The sequence below is a fragment of the Phoca vitulina genome, unplaced genomic scaffold (assembly GCF_004348235.1).
Source record: "Phoca vitulina isolate PV1807 unplaced genomic scaffold, GSC_HSeal_1.0 scaffold12, whole genome shotgun sequence".
NCBI lineage: Eukaryota > Metazoa > Chordata > Mammalia > Carnivora > Phocidae > Phoca > Phoca vitulina.
The window spans coordinates 4,154,507-4,171,481 of NW_022589715.1; the positions used below are offsets into that span (position 1 = coordinate 4,154,507).

Consider the following 16,975-nt stretch of genomic DNA (forward strand, 5'->3'; position numbering starts at 1 on the left):
TATAACAGGGGAGAAGACTGCACCAGCGGATGGAGATCTTTTTCAGCTTTTGGAAGTGTTGTGACCTGATAGCAGTTGCAACCATTTGCCACCTCTTCAGATGCTTTTATTTAAAAAAAAAAAAAAAAGCACCACTGAGTCAGTGAGGGCCATAGAGTGGTGTTAATGAGGCATGAGGGTTGTTGCTAGGCACTGTTTCCGTAAGTGAAGTGATCCAAACTATAGTGGAGCTGAATCTTGCACAGGAGCTGGGTGCTAACTGCAGTGGGCATAATCCCTTTGCATCTCATGTAGGGAGTCCTGGTTTTGTGTGTACCCAGAGTAGTTGAGATGTATTGTGCTAGAAAATTCCAAATCACATTTGCCTCTTTGAGAGGCACCTGGGCATTGATTCTATTTCATTCTCCTTCTGGGTATATGTTTATTGAATAGTGTCGAGAGGAGAACCTTATACCCTATTTAAACTGTCATTTTTTTTGGCCTCCCCCTCCCTTTTAATGGCCATGTGCTTCTGCTGATCGTGAGGAAGGTGCAGCTCCTCTGTACATAGATCATATCTTAAGAGCTAATATAAGCACATCTAAGTGAATCACATACTTTTGGGTTGTAATGGCTTTAGACTCATTTGTGTTTGAGGGTCTTTATTTTGAACCATGAATGTACAAGTCATGAATGTACATCAGACCAGCTTACATACCCACAGCTCCTTTTTCAGAGGTGGGCTTTTTCCATTAGAACTAGGCTTATCCCCCGATAAAGGTTTTTGAAGGCTAAAAAAACCAAACAAATTAAAAAAACAAACAAAAAACCATTAAGTCAAGAAGCCAGTCACAAAAGACCACATATTCTCTGATTTCATTTATATGAGATGTTCATAACGGAAGAATTCATGGAGACAGAAAGTAGATCCGTGGTAGGGAAAGGCTTGGGAGAAATGGAAAGGTTGTGGGGTGATCGCTAAAGGGTGTGAGGTTTCTTTCTTCCCTTTTAAAGATTTATTTATTTTAGAAAGAGGGAGAGAGCATGTGCAAGCTGGGGGAGGGGCAGAGGAAGAAGGAGAAGGAAAGAATCTCGAGCAGACTCCCCAATGAGCACGGAGCCCAACTCGGGGCTCAATCTCACAACCCTGAGATCATGACCTGAGCTGAAACCAAGAGTCGGATGCTCAACTGACTGAGCACCCCATGAGCTTTCTTTTGGGAGTAATGAAAATGTTCATAATTGGTTGTAGTGATGGTTGTGAATAAACTAAACACCACTGAATTGTACATTTTAAATGGGTGAATTTTATGTTGTCTGAATTACATCTCAATACAACTGTGACCAAAAAACCTCCCCCCGAAATAAGGAGAACAACTTTGGCAAAGCAACTCAGAAATGAGAAAACCACCCTGTAATAAAGGAAAGTGAGACAACAGGTGAAAGAAAGCACCTCACCGAGGCTTACAAGACCGAACCCGGAAGACCAGCAAGAGGACGGGAGCTGCCAGCTGGCGAGGGCATGAGGGCGAGCAGGCAGCAGCAGATGATAAGCAGGTATGCATCTGGAGTATTCAGCAAGGTGACTTGCTGTTGATACTACAGTCTATGTAACACTGGTAAAACCTGGTGTTTAACATTTCCTCAACACTGGGACAAACGCTTATCTCATGAATTATCTATTTGATGGGGTAAAATTCCCATTGCACAAAAGATGGGCATTATCATAATTATGGCAAATTCATTTTTGTATGCCCTGCAGCACTTAGCTTGATGCCTCGTGCGCAGTAGGCACTCAATAAATATTTGATGAATGAGACTAACCATCATAGTCAGGACTCAATGCTCTGTACTGTAATTATAAAACATAACCAAGGCCAAATTTTTGCCATCAAAAAAAAAAAAAAAAAAAAGCAGAACATTATTCCACATTTGAAACATTTTAATGGATCTTTCAGTGAGAGTTTTAATTCAGTTAACAACTAAAATACACACAAGCATAATTTAGTAATCTAATATGAAAGTAAAAAGATCTATCAGAAAGGTAAGGACATTTTGAGAAATGCTAAGAAAATGTGACTTTATTCATATTATATACACCATGAAACATTTTTCATTATTTGAGTTACTTTAAAATTTAAATTCTCCTTGTTTTTCAATTAAATTTTTTCATGACAGATGCTGAATATTGACCTATTTTTTTCCTGACAATACCAATAGGCTGCCCAACTACATGATATAATTGTTTTTAGCACTTAAATTTAAGAGCCTATGGCTCCGTATTTAAAAAATAAATTAATAAAAAAGAAAACATTATAGGAGAAAAATGAGAGCACATCCATCACGTGATAAAAACAATCACTCCTTCCAAATCAGAGAGTGGCACGAGCATTATTTTACTTAACCTACTTAGAAGCATACAATACCCATATACAAAGAAAGTAGAACCTACAGCCCAGAATGATACAGTGGCTATCACTAATTAGTTGCCAGTTGACAATATAAATGAAAATGAATGGAATATCAAATTAAAAAAAACTTGTTTTTAGCTTAATCGTGGGTGCAGAATGTACGGTAGGGGTTGGCTGCCTGGTGGCCGCTTTAGCCTTGCTGGCTTGGCTTGCTCGAACGGCAGTTTCCAAACGTACTTTCAACTCAGGAGCTGCTCCCATTACTGTCTTGAAAGCATGTGGATACAGAGGTCCAATATGCATTAAATTCTGGAGTGCAAACTCATGAAGATCTTTGGAAGCTGTGCTTGCTGAGGCAAAAGAATTTTCATCCAGCAGGTAAGAGATCAAAGTGGGAACTAAAAGGGCAAGTAACTGGACTCCTGTAAGTAACAATGATAAAGTCTGAGGATCGTCACAAATCTGTCAATTACAATAAACTTTAATTTTAAAATTAGGCAATTATTGCAGTAGTCTCAATCATAATAAAACATAAGCAAATAGAATCTGTTTTAGACCTCAACAATAACTCATAATTAATATTAAATATTTACTTAACGCCAAGCTATATGTTTGAGTTGGAGACCAAGTGTGTTAAGACTGTATATTTTAGATTAATATTAATTTGTTTTGTTAAAAAAAAAAATACTGGCTAGGGACACCTGGGTGGCTCAGTCGGTTAAGTGTCCAACTCTTGATCTCAGATCAGGTGCTGATCTCAGGGCTGTGAGTTCAAGCCCCCGTTGGGCTCCATGCTGGGCGTGGAGCCTACTTAAAAAAAAAAAAGGTAAAAAAAATACTGGCTAAAAGGGTAAAAAGGAATAAGTACTTTATACCTGCCATCTGGTGGAATGTATTCTGAGAGTAAGATCATGACATTTTTAAGGGTATTTCAGAATAGGGAGGTTAGAGTAGGAAAGAGAAACCTGAACAGCATCCATTTACTATTATTTAACTAAAACTAGGTATTTCCTTCTTTTTAAAATAGAAATATAACTCTTTCCCATTTCATCATCCCCCCAAACCCACAGTAAGTGAGGGAAAAATATCTCAAAAAGAAGCAAATATGTAGAGTGTAGGGCTAAAAAAAAAACAAGAACCTGTGGTTGACATAAATTCTAAGCCCTTAAACAAAGATTTATTTGGAAGCTTAATCCCATTTACTAGTCTGTCTTGCCATATTAACAATTCCATCCTGGAATATAAATTTCATTAAAGCTGGCATTTTTCTTAAAAAAATGTGATCATATATACATATGTATCTGATAATCAACATTGAGAATCATGTATTTTCCACTTTTAATTTATGTTAATTTTTGTAGAGTGAAAGTAGCCAAGGTTGTAGGGGGAGCAGGAAGCATCTGATACAGAACGTGGAATACAACATTCACTGACGTCAAGAAAGACAATGATAATAATCAGGAGACCTTTCCAGAATCCTAATCCCTTCTGGCCCTGAACATCTTCTTTCCCTACTGTATTTTTTTCTCCATAGCACTTACCTAATTCAGCATCTATTATATCTACATCCAAAATTAATATAGTTATATCCATTTTCACCTCTACATAAAATTATATAGATATAGGTACACATGTTTATCTATACAAAATTTTTTATTTATATATAAAATAGATACAGACATACCCAAGGGGGGGAGGGTGTTCACTGTCTCTGTTTTTGCGCTACAATGTAAGCTCTAGGAGAGCAGGGATCTTTGTGTTTATTTCAGGACTAGAACATACCTAGTACATAGTAGGCACTCAATAACTATTTGTTGAATGAATGAACAAACACAAACACCCTTTGCCTTGAAAACAACTCAGAAGTTTTTATCAGTTGGATTTTTTTCCACGACAAAGTTTCGGAAGAAAGAAGGCAGCAAACTGATATTTTAAAAGTCCCAAGAATCTTCAAGTTAGCTAGATTTAGCTCAATTTCCCTCACACAGAATTACAACAGTACTGTATAATAAGAGCTTCCATAGAAAATATAATAATGAATTATCAAATAAATATGAAATCATCTTCAGTACACTGTGCATACTAAAGCAGACAAGGTTTTCAACATCAGGTAGAAAAGCAAGGTTTTGCTTTTAACAGTTAATTAACTGGAAAAAATATATTATAAATTATTTAAGTACTCATCAAGTATCTAGAAATGTGCTAAGAATTTTAGGAAATATATAATTCATCTCTACCTAAAGCTGTTACTGCCTAGTTGAAAAGGGTATCCAGCACATCAAACAATTAGAAAACTAAGTGTTAAAAACGTATGGTTGGGGGCGCCTGGGTGGCTCAGTCGTTAAGCGTCTGCCTTCGGCTCAGGTCATGATCCCAGGGTCCTGGGATCGAGCCCCGCATCGGGCTCCCTGCTCAGCGGGAAGCCTGCTTCTCCCTCTCCCACTCTCCATGCTTGTGTTCCCTCTCTCGCTGTGTCTCTCTCTGTCAAATAAATAAATAAAATCTTAAAAAAAAAAAAAAAAGTATGGTAAGCATTTGAGACAGAGTTCCTCAAAAGCCTCATAAAGTGGAGCAATACTTTAGGATTTTATAGTTTTAGTGATTATCTTAAAACCACAAAGCCATAGAATAAGGTTGATTATAATTGCCAAGAAATTGTATGAAGGGAAAGATCAGAGTGGGCAACATTTCTTGAAGAAATGAGATCTGATGCAGGTTAAATCCGTTTGTGTAAGAAGAAATGAGGGGAAGAAACATACCTGAGGAGAGGGAAAACAGACTGAAGACTGTACAGAGGTTAAAGTAAGCTGCGTGAGAAACCTGGACCAGTCAGGGTAGTGGGTACACACTGGGAAGCAGAATAAATGTTTGGAGAACTGAGCAAGGATGTTCAGACTCGATGCAGTAATGCAAGAGGAAACAACTCACAATTCTTTTTTTTTTTTTCTTAAGATTTTATTTATTTATTTGAGAGAGAGAGAGAGACCTGCCATGCCAGAGAGAGAGCATGAGTGGGGGAGAGGGGCAGAGAGAGAGGGAGAAGCAGACTCCCTGCTGAGCTGGGAGCCCGACGTGGGGCTCAATCCCAGGACCCCGGATCACGACCTGAGCTGAAGGCAAACGCTTAACCCACTGAGCCACCCAGGCGCTCCACTACTCACAATTCTTAAACAAAGGAGAGGTAAAATTGATGGAGAATCTCTGTTAGGAAACTATTATAGCTATTTAGTTATGAGATGATTAGATATAAGAATAGGAAGCAAGGTTCTCTTGAATCCCAGAGAAGTTTCAAAAAAAGGACAAGTTTTGAGTAACAGATTGAATAAAGATGATGAAAAAGAATTAAGACTCAAACATAATTCCAATGTCTTTAGCTTGTAACTCTGGTCACGTTGGGTGAAAAAACATTCATTGCCTATTTCTGTAATGGATAATATAAAGTTAAAAACAAAAAATTAGCATTTGTAACTGATGTGAAGAAAGGTGAGTGATAAAACAAATTTAAAAGCTGAAAATCTACCCCCTGGGAATTACATTACTATATTTTATATAACTATACATTACAGTTTTAAGTGTTAGATATATCAGCATTATCATCGTTTCTTCATTTTTTAATAGACTGCTTCACTGAGATAACACATGTTTTGAATTATAGGAAGACTTTTAAGGTACAGTAAAATTGGCATTTAAAAAAATTTAAGATAAACCTAAGGCTGAATGCATGCAAAAACCAAAGGTAAATGAGTCCTCATAATGGGATATGATGGTATTCATCAGGAAGATACCATCAAATCAATGAATAAATGAATGAACATATATGATATAATGTGACGGCCACCATTTACCTTTGGTTTTGGCCATCATGGTCACAAACATAGGCCATGATGTCAGTCACAACATTTCTATCCAAATAATCTATTAATATCTAATTTCAACTAAACCTATCAACTCCTAAACAGTTCTTCTTCCTGACATTTCCAATTCTGACACTGTTTCCATGCTTCTTCCAGGTAACACAGTTATGTTTGGCTCTTCTCTTTCTCTTGCTCCCTGTAACTAGTCACTCATCAACTCAGATCAATTTTTTTTTTCATAATCACCTCTGCATTTCTCCTTTTCCACTATTATAGTTCTGGATTATTATTTTTTGGAGATTTTATTTATTTATTTATTTGAGAGAGAGAGCATGCGCGTGTGTGCGTGTGTGTGTGTTGGGGGGAAGAGCAGAGGGGGAGGGAGAGGGACAAGCAGACTCCAAGCGCAGAGCACGGAGCCCGACTCAGGGTTCAGTCTCAGGACCTGAGACCACCAACGGAGCCAAAACCAAGAGTAGACACCACCCAAGCACCCCTGGATTATTGTTTTATAGTGAAGCTCTTACAATAACTTTTTCAATGGCTCTACTACCTTTCCAATTTCCTGTAAAATTTTTTTCAAAGGAAGAAGAAAAAACTTACAATAGAAAAAAATGGATGTAATTGTTATCTGAAAGTAATCTGGCAATATATATTAAAAGCCTTAAAAATGTACATTCCTTTCAACCCCCAGTAATTTCACATTAAGGAATTATCTGATAGAGATAATAAAAAATATGTGCAAAGATATCTGTATAAGGACACTCATCTCGGTTATTTATGATCTGAACACTTAATGTTCAATCATAAGGTACTAGCTTAAAAAGTATAGTCTTTCTGCAACAATTAAAAGTCATATTTCTAAAAACAAATTTTAGATTGTGATGAAATCAAGGGATAAAGAGGAATAGGTATTAAGCTGTGTATGTCTCTGATTAAATGCATGTATCTGGTAGCTTTTCATTAAATAAAAATAATTTTTAAATTTCAAAATTGGAGGTATTTTAAAATGATGTTTGGTATTAATACTAATCCAATCCTATTTGTTATAAAGCTTCTGTACTTCTATTATGAACACCATAATAAATTACTTTTATAAACCTATTAAATATCCACATTTTTCCTAGTTCTTAAAGAGTACACTCCTAGAAAAAAAAACCAATGTGTTGAAAGGCCATCAGTAATTTATTTTAACCTCTTGCTCATAAAAAAATGAGTATAAATAAACTCAATACATTATGTTAGTAGCATGACCAAAATATTAAGCTTTCAGATAGTAACCACTCCTTAGTAAACTTACTGTTGCAATGGCTTGTGTCCAATATCAAGTAAGATAGATATACATATGTATATAAAATATAGTTCTTCATTTTGGACTATTGGCTTTTTCTAAGAATACTTACTGTTCTGTTCTTCCCCAAGAGCAACTAATGTTTCCAGAACTTTGATTCCTTCTTGAACAGCTAAAAGTTCTGTGCTACTGGCTGGTCTGTTTCTTTCAACAGCCTTCAGCTTTTCAACCACTATTGGAGCTAAGGAATGGATATACGGAGTTGAAAGGGCACGATTGGAATGTTGGAAGACTGAGAGGAGAAGCTGGTAACATTTAGCTTGAACCTATATTAGAAAATAATTGTATTAATTAACATGTGTGATAGTTCTCATTTGCTGTACAATCACATTGCAACTTAATATATGCTGAAAAGATGTGATACTGCACAATGAAAATAAAAATGTGGGATGAATTAATGCCATTTTCTATTTATAGAAATAAAGTTAGAATAACGAAACTTCCAATAAGCTAACTAAAAAATACTAACTGAAAAGACATTAATTAAATAAATATTCCTTATATGGTAACTGCCAAATTACCAAGCTTATATAATTTATATATTTCTATAGTATGGAAGAAGCTATAAATCAGGAATTCCAATTTATGTTTTTAATTTTTTCTTTGCTTGACAATTGTCCCTTCCACTTTAGCCTAACATATTTAAAAAGGAAGGCTAATATCTAAAGGATGTCAAACAATGCTATAAAAATACACTGGATAGACAACTCAAATTCATTTGAATTCTCTGGAAATGACTGCTTATGCCAATTTAAGTTTTCCAGGCCTAGAAAGTAAAATCTCATTGGTTCCACTTTAGCTTAAAAAGACTTCATTGTAACATTAAAAAAAAAAAAAAAAAAAAAAAAAAAGGAAGGAAGGAAGAATAAAAGGCAGGCCCATCACCATATAGGACAATAGTGGAATAAAGCTGGTTCAGCACTTTGGTAGAAAAGAAGTTGCCAGACCTTGCTGGACATAATACTTGGGCAATATTTTCAAAATACAGACTTATGATTCAGGAAGATAGTAGCAGAGTCTAGGAATCATGTTACTAAGATGATTTTTTTCTGATGTGCAGCAGGTTTGAGAATCATTAGTTTATACTCTGACATTGTGAAGCCAAAAAAACTTATTTTCTAGAAAAACTGGCTTCCAATAGGTTCATCAAAATATGTATTAATATAAATTTATTCTTTAATGCTTTTGGTTCCATTGAGTAAGCAGTGAAAAATATAAACATAGACTCATGTAAAATCTCTACCATTATAAGCCAGAGTTAATCAAATATTTTAGATATTGGAGAATTTTTTGCATGTGTAAATACACATACGTATGTGTATCCTAGTCCTTAAACTGAGTGATCTTTTCCAGCTTTTCTATTTAAAAGCCATATAACAAATATTTAGGTTTTCATGTGATGCATCACCCATTTTAATGAATCAATCTGAAATTTTACTGATAAAGTGAAATGTTTACCTCTGTGTTTAAGTGGAACTTACCCATGGGTCACAAGAATTCAGTGCATTTTTAAATCTGTTCATGCAGCCATTCTGTAATGATTGGACTCCTATTATTTCACTACTAGCAGACCACAGGAAGAGTGCAATTGCTGTTAGCATGCTTACTTCATCAGGCATAGGCATGGAATCTTCTGAAATAGATGAATAATATTAAAATATGTGAAATAAAATATATGAAAAATGAAAGCAATGTGCTGTTTCCAACATGTTTTGGAATTCCAATCTTGAACAATAACCCTCTCTCCCCCAATGACATTTATAACAGTGTGTGCCTCAATCTAATACAATCCATAAACAACTTTATGAACAGAACTCATCTACTACTAAGGAAACAGGGAGAGTTTATCATAAGTCCTGTATTGAAGTCCTTTTTCCTTGTTTTTCTGGATGGTACAATATTAACTGAAAAAAATCCAGGCATAAATCCTAACAAGAACTCTACAAGGGAAAGCAAATTTGAATGAAAGATAACATAGTAATATAAAATTACTTAAAATTTATGTAACTTCTTTGTAGTTTAGATGGATCAAAAATTTCCAAATTCTTTCCTTCCAACAAAGTTAAGTGATTATAAGATATTCTAAGTAATTTAAAAATCCAGAGTAGACTTTCTTAGTGATAACACCTTTCTATTCAGTAAATATAAAACCTATACATTTTACACAAACATAATAAAAAAATCTTGCACAATTTCTTGAAGATGGTATTCTTATAACTTTAAAGAACTTCTATTACAATCATTTATTTGGGAATAAATACAACCTAATGGAAATATAGTATGTAATTAGAAATACAGGAAATATCTATATTTATTCTAAAGAAAACTACTATTAAATATATAAAATAAGAGACCTAAACTATTTTGTCATTATCATTTCTTCCACAGCTGAACTTACTAATATTCTTTAAGTATGAATTTGGACTAATTTGGAACTGCAAATACTCAATGATAATCAGTAATTTATCAGGATTATGAACATATATATTTATATGCTAACATTATCTAATAATTAAGGTACTGGCATAAAATAGAATGGGCTAAGAATAATAGTCAAAAAGAAGCCTGTTAACATAAAGAGAAAAAGAGATGTAAAATTTGAAGGATTTAGCCAATCTACAATAATCTGTCACACCTGTTAAAAACCCGAGAACTCTACAGTAGAAATATTATCGTAGGCGAAATGAAAACAATTTCTAACTCAGAGTTTGTGACACTGTAAGCAGTTTTTTGTTGGAAAATTAACACTTTATTTTAAAATTGTGACTTTAACATCTGCCTTCGGCTCAGGTCATGATCCCAAGGTCCAGGGATCAAGCCCCGCATCGGGCTCCCTGCTCAGTGGGAAGCCTTCTTCTCCCTCTCCCACTCCCCCTGCTTGTATTCCCTCTCTCGCTGTGTCTCTCTCTGTCAAATAAGTAAATTAAAATAAAATAAAATAAAGTAAAATAAAATTGTGACTTTAAGATTTGCCATTTAAATACCATTTTCTACTAAAAGAAACCAGAGCTGTTTTGGAGAAGTGATGGATTCCAGAGCACCAACAGGAAAAATACAAGGTAAGTTTGCTATATCTTTGGTGCAAGAAAGTAAAAATGTGCTCAAGAAATAATGGGGATATGTCAAAATGATAATAATGGACCCACTGAATTAAAAAAAGGATCATAAGTCTGTACTGATAGTAATAAACAATAAACACATAAGAAAATAAAAAACGAGGGCAAAGAAAAAGCTCTTTCCGTGAAATGCTAGTAATAAATGTAAAAGGAAGAAAATTAATGTAGAAGTTAGAAAATTATCATTTTGATATCACAGTAATAACTGGTTCAGGTACAACAGATGTTAAAACCACTGGGTATGGGGCACCTGACTGGCTCAGTCAGTGGAGCCTACGACTCAATGTCAGGGTCATGAGTTCAAGCCTCATGCTGGGGAGTAGGGTTTACTTAAAAAACAAACAAAAAACCCCCAAAAACCATTGGGTGAAAGCTTGATGGGAAACAGATAATTGACAGAGTTTCAAATTATCTCCCCACAAATTCCTTATTAATTGTAAAAGGGGAAAACATCAATTTTATAGTGGAGAAATATGGCAGACACCATCTTAATCAAGTTATTAAAGTTAACATTCCCATTAATGGGACGAAGCAACATTATATGCCTCCTTACATGATGCATGGAGAAAGACATAACAATACTCATACAGTATTCCTGCCAAAAAAGCATAACCTGAATCTAACCAAGAGAAAAAAAACCATACAATTCCAAATTGAAAACCAATCTATAAAATAGATGTCTGCATTTTTATAAAAACACTATTATCATGAAAGATTAAAAAAGAAAAGCTGAGATACTGCCTCAGACTAAAGAAGACTAAAGTATTAAGACAACTAAGTACAACGCATGATCCTGGACTGTATCCTGAATAAAGAGAAAAAAGTTCTATTAAAGTCATTATTAGGACAATTGGTAAAATTTGCATCTGAACAATAATAGCGTAGTATTGATGTTAAATTGCCTACATTTGATAATTCTTCTGTGGTTATGTAGAGAATGTTCTCGTTCAAAGGACATCCATGAAGCATTTAGTAGTGAAGAGTCATGATGACTTCAGTGTATTTTCAAAGGGCTCAGCAAAATTAGCAATGACATTAACAATAACATGCGGATTATGGAGTAATAAAACGTGGCAAAATGTTAACAGCTGGTGAATCTAGAAGGGTATACTGTAGTTCACTTTTTAAAAAGTTTGAAATCTATTTCAAAATTGAAAATTGTTTAAAAATGAAAGAAAATGGCACCAATCTTAAGAGTGTACACTATCTCCAAGGAGATTTATATACATGTGTCTGTGTTCACGTACACATACATGCATATTTTTTCTAAGTGGAAGTCTCAGATTTCATACTAGGAAATATGATTTCCTAAATAAAAATTCCCTATTATAAAACTTTGCTTGTAAAGCAAGGGATTCTGCTTGCCTTGCTTACAAATACTATACAAATAATACCTGTGGCCTTGATCCCTACTTCATACTGCCTCCTGAGAATCCAGTTCTGGACAGAATATCTTAGGCAAGTTAATTTTCTTATCAGACCTTTAAATTAACTTAGTTTTAATGAACTAGACTGATAAAATATCAAAACCTTCCTATATAACTGACAATTGGAAAAATGTATGATTATTGAGTATGGAACTGCCCCATGAGAATTAAAACAATATTTATATTCTTAAACAAATTCTTCACTATTTCTTTATCTTGTTATTCATATCTATTTACCTATTTACACATATATACATATACATACATATATAAATATGGCATTTAACATTTCTTTAGTTTGTTAAAAACCTACTTTAAAAAGCAAAACATTAACTCATGATAAAGCTAAAATAGTTTCAGCAGCATTAATAAAACTAAGGTTTTCTCTTCCAAATAATTATTTAAAAAATTCAGATAATAAAAATAACACATGGTCATTGTTTAACAATATAAAAATGGTCAAGGGAAGAAAATAAAATCTGTAATTCTACCATCCAGTGACAGTTTAATTTCTAAAGATTTTATTTATTTATTTATTTATTTATTTTTTATTTATTTATTTGAGAGACAGTGTGTGCTTGCACATGAGGACAGGGGGAGAAGCAGAGGGGAAGGGAGAGGAAGGGAGAGAATCTCAAGCAGACTCCACACTGAGTGTGGAGCCTGATCCAGGTGTCCATTTCAAGATCCTGAGATCATGACCTGAGCCAAACCAAGAGTTTGGATGCTCAACAGACTGAACCATCCAGGAGTCTTGTGACAGTTTAATTTTTAGGTTCTGGTTGAATTTCTTCTGGTCTGGGGTAGTTTTTTTTATATGTAGTTACAAATACGATTTTTAATCAGTATAATGGATATGTAACCCAAATTAATATATAGTCTTATATTTTATAATTTTCCCCACTGCCAGGTAGTTTTATTTATCACATATTTTCATTATTGTAAAATAGACTGTGATAAATAACCTTGAACATAATGAATCCTTCAAGGCTCTTTGTACATTCCGTAGAATTGATTCCCTGAAAGTTTAAACCATTTTTAAACGTCCTTCAGCGAAGTATGAAAATGTTCTCTTGGTAACAATTCCAACTGTACAGTCACATTTAAAAAAAAATCAATTTTGGGGTGCCTGGGTGGCTCAGTCGTTAAACGTCTGCCTTCGGCTCAGGTCATGATCCCAGGGTCCTGGGATCGAGCCCTGCATCGGGCTCCCTGCTCAGCAGGAAGCCTGCTTCCCCCTCTCCCACTCAACCCTGTTTGTGTTCCCTCTCTCGCTGTGTCTCTCTCTGTCAAATAAACAAATAAAATCTTTAAAAAAAAAAAAATCAATTTTACAAGAAAAAGTTTTATATTACTTTGTTTTTGTTTGTATTTCTTTGCTTAAATAATAATGTGGCTGACTTTTTTATATGTGTGGAGGTCATCTCTATCTCCTTTTTACCAATGTGTGTCCTTTCCTCTTTCTTCTATTGGGTGTTAAATGTTTAAGACTTCTTTGTGTATGAATGATATTAACACTGGCATAAATACTGTTGTCAATTTTTCAGCTGTCTTTTTTTTCAGCTACCTTTTAATGTAAGATGTTTTGACAGGTAGAAGTTTATTTCTATATAGCCTAATACATTGATATTTTCCATTCTTACACTTACATACTCCTTTGCCAGTCTTACATTAAAATTTTACATGTATTTTCTTTAACTATTTTTAAAATTATACATTACCATTTTAATTTCTCTGGTTTTTTTTTTTTGAGTCACGATATGAGGTGAGGGCCTAACTGGAACTGGTTCTCAAACAGCTGACACAAACCATCTGAAGAATAATGAATGTGCTTTTATCATGTGTTATATTCTCATGTGGATGAATGTCTGTTTTAAGTAATTTGTGTGTTTCATTGCCCTATCTCCTGATTCATGGACCTGCTCCACAGTCTTAGAGTGCACATGTTTTAATAGGTGATAGGTGACATGGCAAATCTTTAATTATTATTCTTTGTTTTCAGTCCTCTGACATTTTCTTTACAACGGAAATACAATGAAAGAAAAAGTCAAACACAGAAGAAAAATGGACAAAAATGTGAATAAGCACTTCCCCCAAATTAAACACAAGCATGAAAAATGCTTATACTCACTAGGAAAACGAGAAATGCAAATTAAAACAGTAAGATAGTACATTTCACCCATCAGATGGCAAAATTTAAAAGTCTGAAATATGAACTATTGTTGAGGACATGGAGAAATAGAGATTATCATACACTGCTGGTGGGTGTGTAAATTCATATGGCTACTTTGGAGAGCAATTTGGCCATGTCTGGTAAAATTAAAATGTGCCATCAATTCCGCTTCTAGGGGTGTACCCTAGAAAATCTCATAGTACAAATGCATGAAGAATTTATAAGGATTTTCATAGCAGCAATTTTTATAATGGGGAAAAAATCAGAAAAAGTGGAAATATCAATTGACAAGGGAATGAATAATAATTGAAAAATTCATGTGATGGAAATGATATAGAGGTTAAAAGGAATAAATGAGAGTTTTATATGTACACATTAATAGCTCAAAAAAACCTTATTCTTGAGAGTGTAAAGGTAGAATGATATACTATGACATTACTTATGTAAATTTAAAAACACAAAAGAAATACTATATATTGCTCATGGTTATTTATCTCAGTCTATATAGAATTCATATATAAATTTGTTAATATATACATGTATTTTATTATTTATTAATATAGACCTATATTTACTAATACAGAAAGTATATTTATTTACATATATAATGAAACATCAAAATCAAGACTGTGGTTTCATTTGAGGATAAGCTGGGGTGGTGACAGATACTTCAACTTTCCTATTTTATTATTTTTATTAAAAAGAAAACATATGAAGCAAACAAATATATTAACACATATCAATTTGATTCTGAGTATATTTTCTGAAATTTTCTGTCCTTTTTTGGGGGGAGAGCCTCCAACATGTATTTAAGTGCTAAGACAAGGACATTTACAGTCAATATCCAGAAAGGGGTACTAAAGTTCCTATCTGCAAGGTGTGACTAAAACACCTTTCTGAGTCGACTTGGTGTTATAAAGCACTCTTCTGACAAGCTCATTCAATTGGTTATTGACAAACAGATTACGGATTTGAAGCCCTGATTAGGTTACCTGGTTGAGAATATTCCAGGATGCATGCGAGAGTGCTACGAATTAGAGCTGTCCACTGTTTCTGAGTGTCCTCAGTCTTGGCCATTGAGAGTGTCACGATGCTTTTGATCCCTTGAAGCGCTGCGCTGACTGGTGGAGGAACCTGATTATCTGCAGACTTTATCGCTGTGTCTTTCAAGACTCTTGCAATTAAAAACAGAATCGTGGGCAGGATTGTCATACACCCTGAATTGAAAACAAATCAGATTACCTCATAACTACTCAGTTCTCATATTACAGTTCTTTCAGTTGTTTTTACAATTGATTGTGGTTTAATATTATTTTTTCCCTTGTTATGCAAAATTTACTGCATTACTACTACTATAATTCAATGTTTGGAAAAGGAAAGTGAGAAAGTGGCAAGGTATATTAAAGAAGACAGAATATTTTCCAACTAGCCTTGTTTTATTATTTCCAATATTTCACCTATTTAATACATTGTGCCTTTCAAAATTAAAATGAGAAAAGAAGATAGAAAAATGGAAGGGAAGCACTACCATATACTTTGATAACTATCTGAGCAACCTGATGAATCTGGTAGCAATTCTAAGACATGTAATCAATCTTCAGCGTACTCAAGTCATCTTTAACCAAGCCGGGAAAAACAATGAAAAGACTATATGGGTAAGCAAAGAAGAAATGAAAAAAACACTGGAATTTGCAGCCAAAAGAACTTTAAGGTCATCGAATCCAACCTCCCACTTCATGGAAAACACTCAAAACTTTCTCAGGCTGCCATTCTGCTTGGCCTGCAAAGCTCCAGCAACGGATAACTCATTATTTTCACATCTATAGGCTTGTGTTGGGCTGAAATTTACCTTTATACTACTCATACTATTTCTCCCTTCCAGATAAATAGAGGGAAAGTCTATGTTTCCATCCAGTACTTTTCAGGTATCTTCAGACAACTATCATCTTTGTAGCTATAATTTCTTTAGCTCCTCCTAAGAATTGGTGGTCACACTCATCTGACGTTTTTTCAGTTTGTCAGTTACTCAAGAGTGGCAACCAAATCAGAAACTAACAGGTTTAGTTATCCCACCATATGCCTGTCTGCTAATGTTCAGTGCCTTGCCTCAAGCTGTGGTTCTATCTCCTTGCTGAAGTTTGTCTGAAATGTATCTGAAGAACATCTTAAGTTTTGGGTTTTTTAAATCCTTAATCTTTATAGGCTCCTAAAGGTCAACACACCATAAAGACTAACTTCTCCTTCCATACTTATTTAAGAGGAAAATAAGTTCATAATAGCAGTTAAAATCAAAGGCAAGCTCATCTTTGTCTATTATAATAGGATGCATTTCCGAATAGTGATTAATATCGTACCAGCAGGCGAACAAAGGGATGGTAAGTCAGAGAGTATGGTAACTGTGGCTGCCACCAAACGAGCACTTTCTTCTGACAGTCGAGTTTTGGTGGCTATGTGACTGGGTGAATCCGACATCTTGGTACTGAGATGCGGCATATGCCGTACTAAAATGAACATCAACAGCTCCATAGTTGCAAACACAAGAGATTTTCCAGGAACAAGACCACCGCTGTCACCGCCTTCTCCTACTATAGGACATGACTCTTTTTCCATATCATCTTCATCTTGAGGGAAAGAAAATTTGGTAAAATTTCCAGAAACAAAAAA

The 16,975-nt window shown here is 34.5% G+C and overlaps 1 protein-coding gene across 1 annotated transcript in view; it reads right to left on the reverse strand.

Moving 5' to 3' along the window:
- Positions 1-1,903: 1,903 nt before the first annotated feature.
- The window catches only part of HEATR5B (HEAT repeat containing 5B), a 109,433-nt gene continuing 94,361 nt past the window's right edge, over positions 1,904-16,975 (reverse strand). Inside the window, exons 32-36 of the mRNA XM_032410292.1 lie at positions 16,666-16,932; positions 15,304-15,528; positions 9,077-9,228; positions 7,648-7,861; positions 1,904-2,812 (exon numbers count right to left, since the gene is read on the reverse strand). Coding sequence (XP_032266183.1) covers positions 2,508-2,812; positions 7,648-7,861; positions 9,077-9,228; positions 15,304-15,528; positions 16,666-16,932 — 1,163 coding nt within the window. The 3' untranslated portion in view covers positions 1,904-2,507. The remainder of the gene's footprint in view (positions 2,813-7,647; positions 7,862-9,076; positions 9,229-15,303; positions 15,529-16,665; positions 16,933-16,975) is intronic.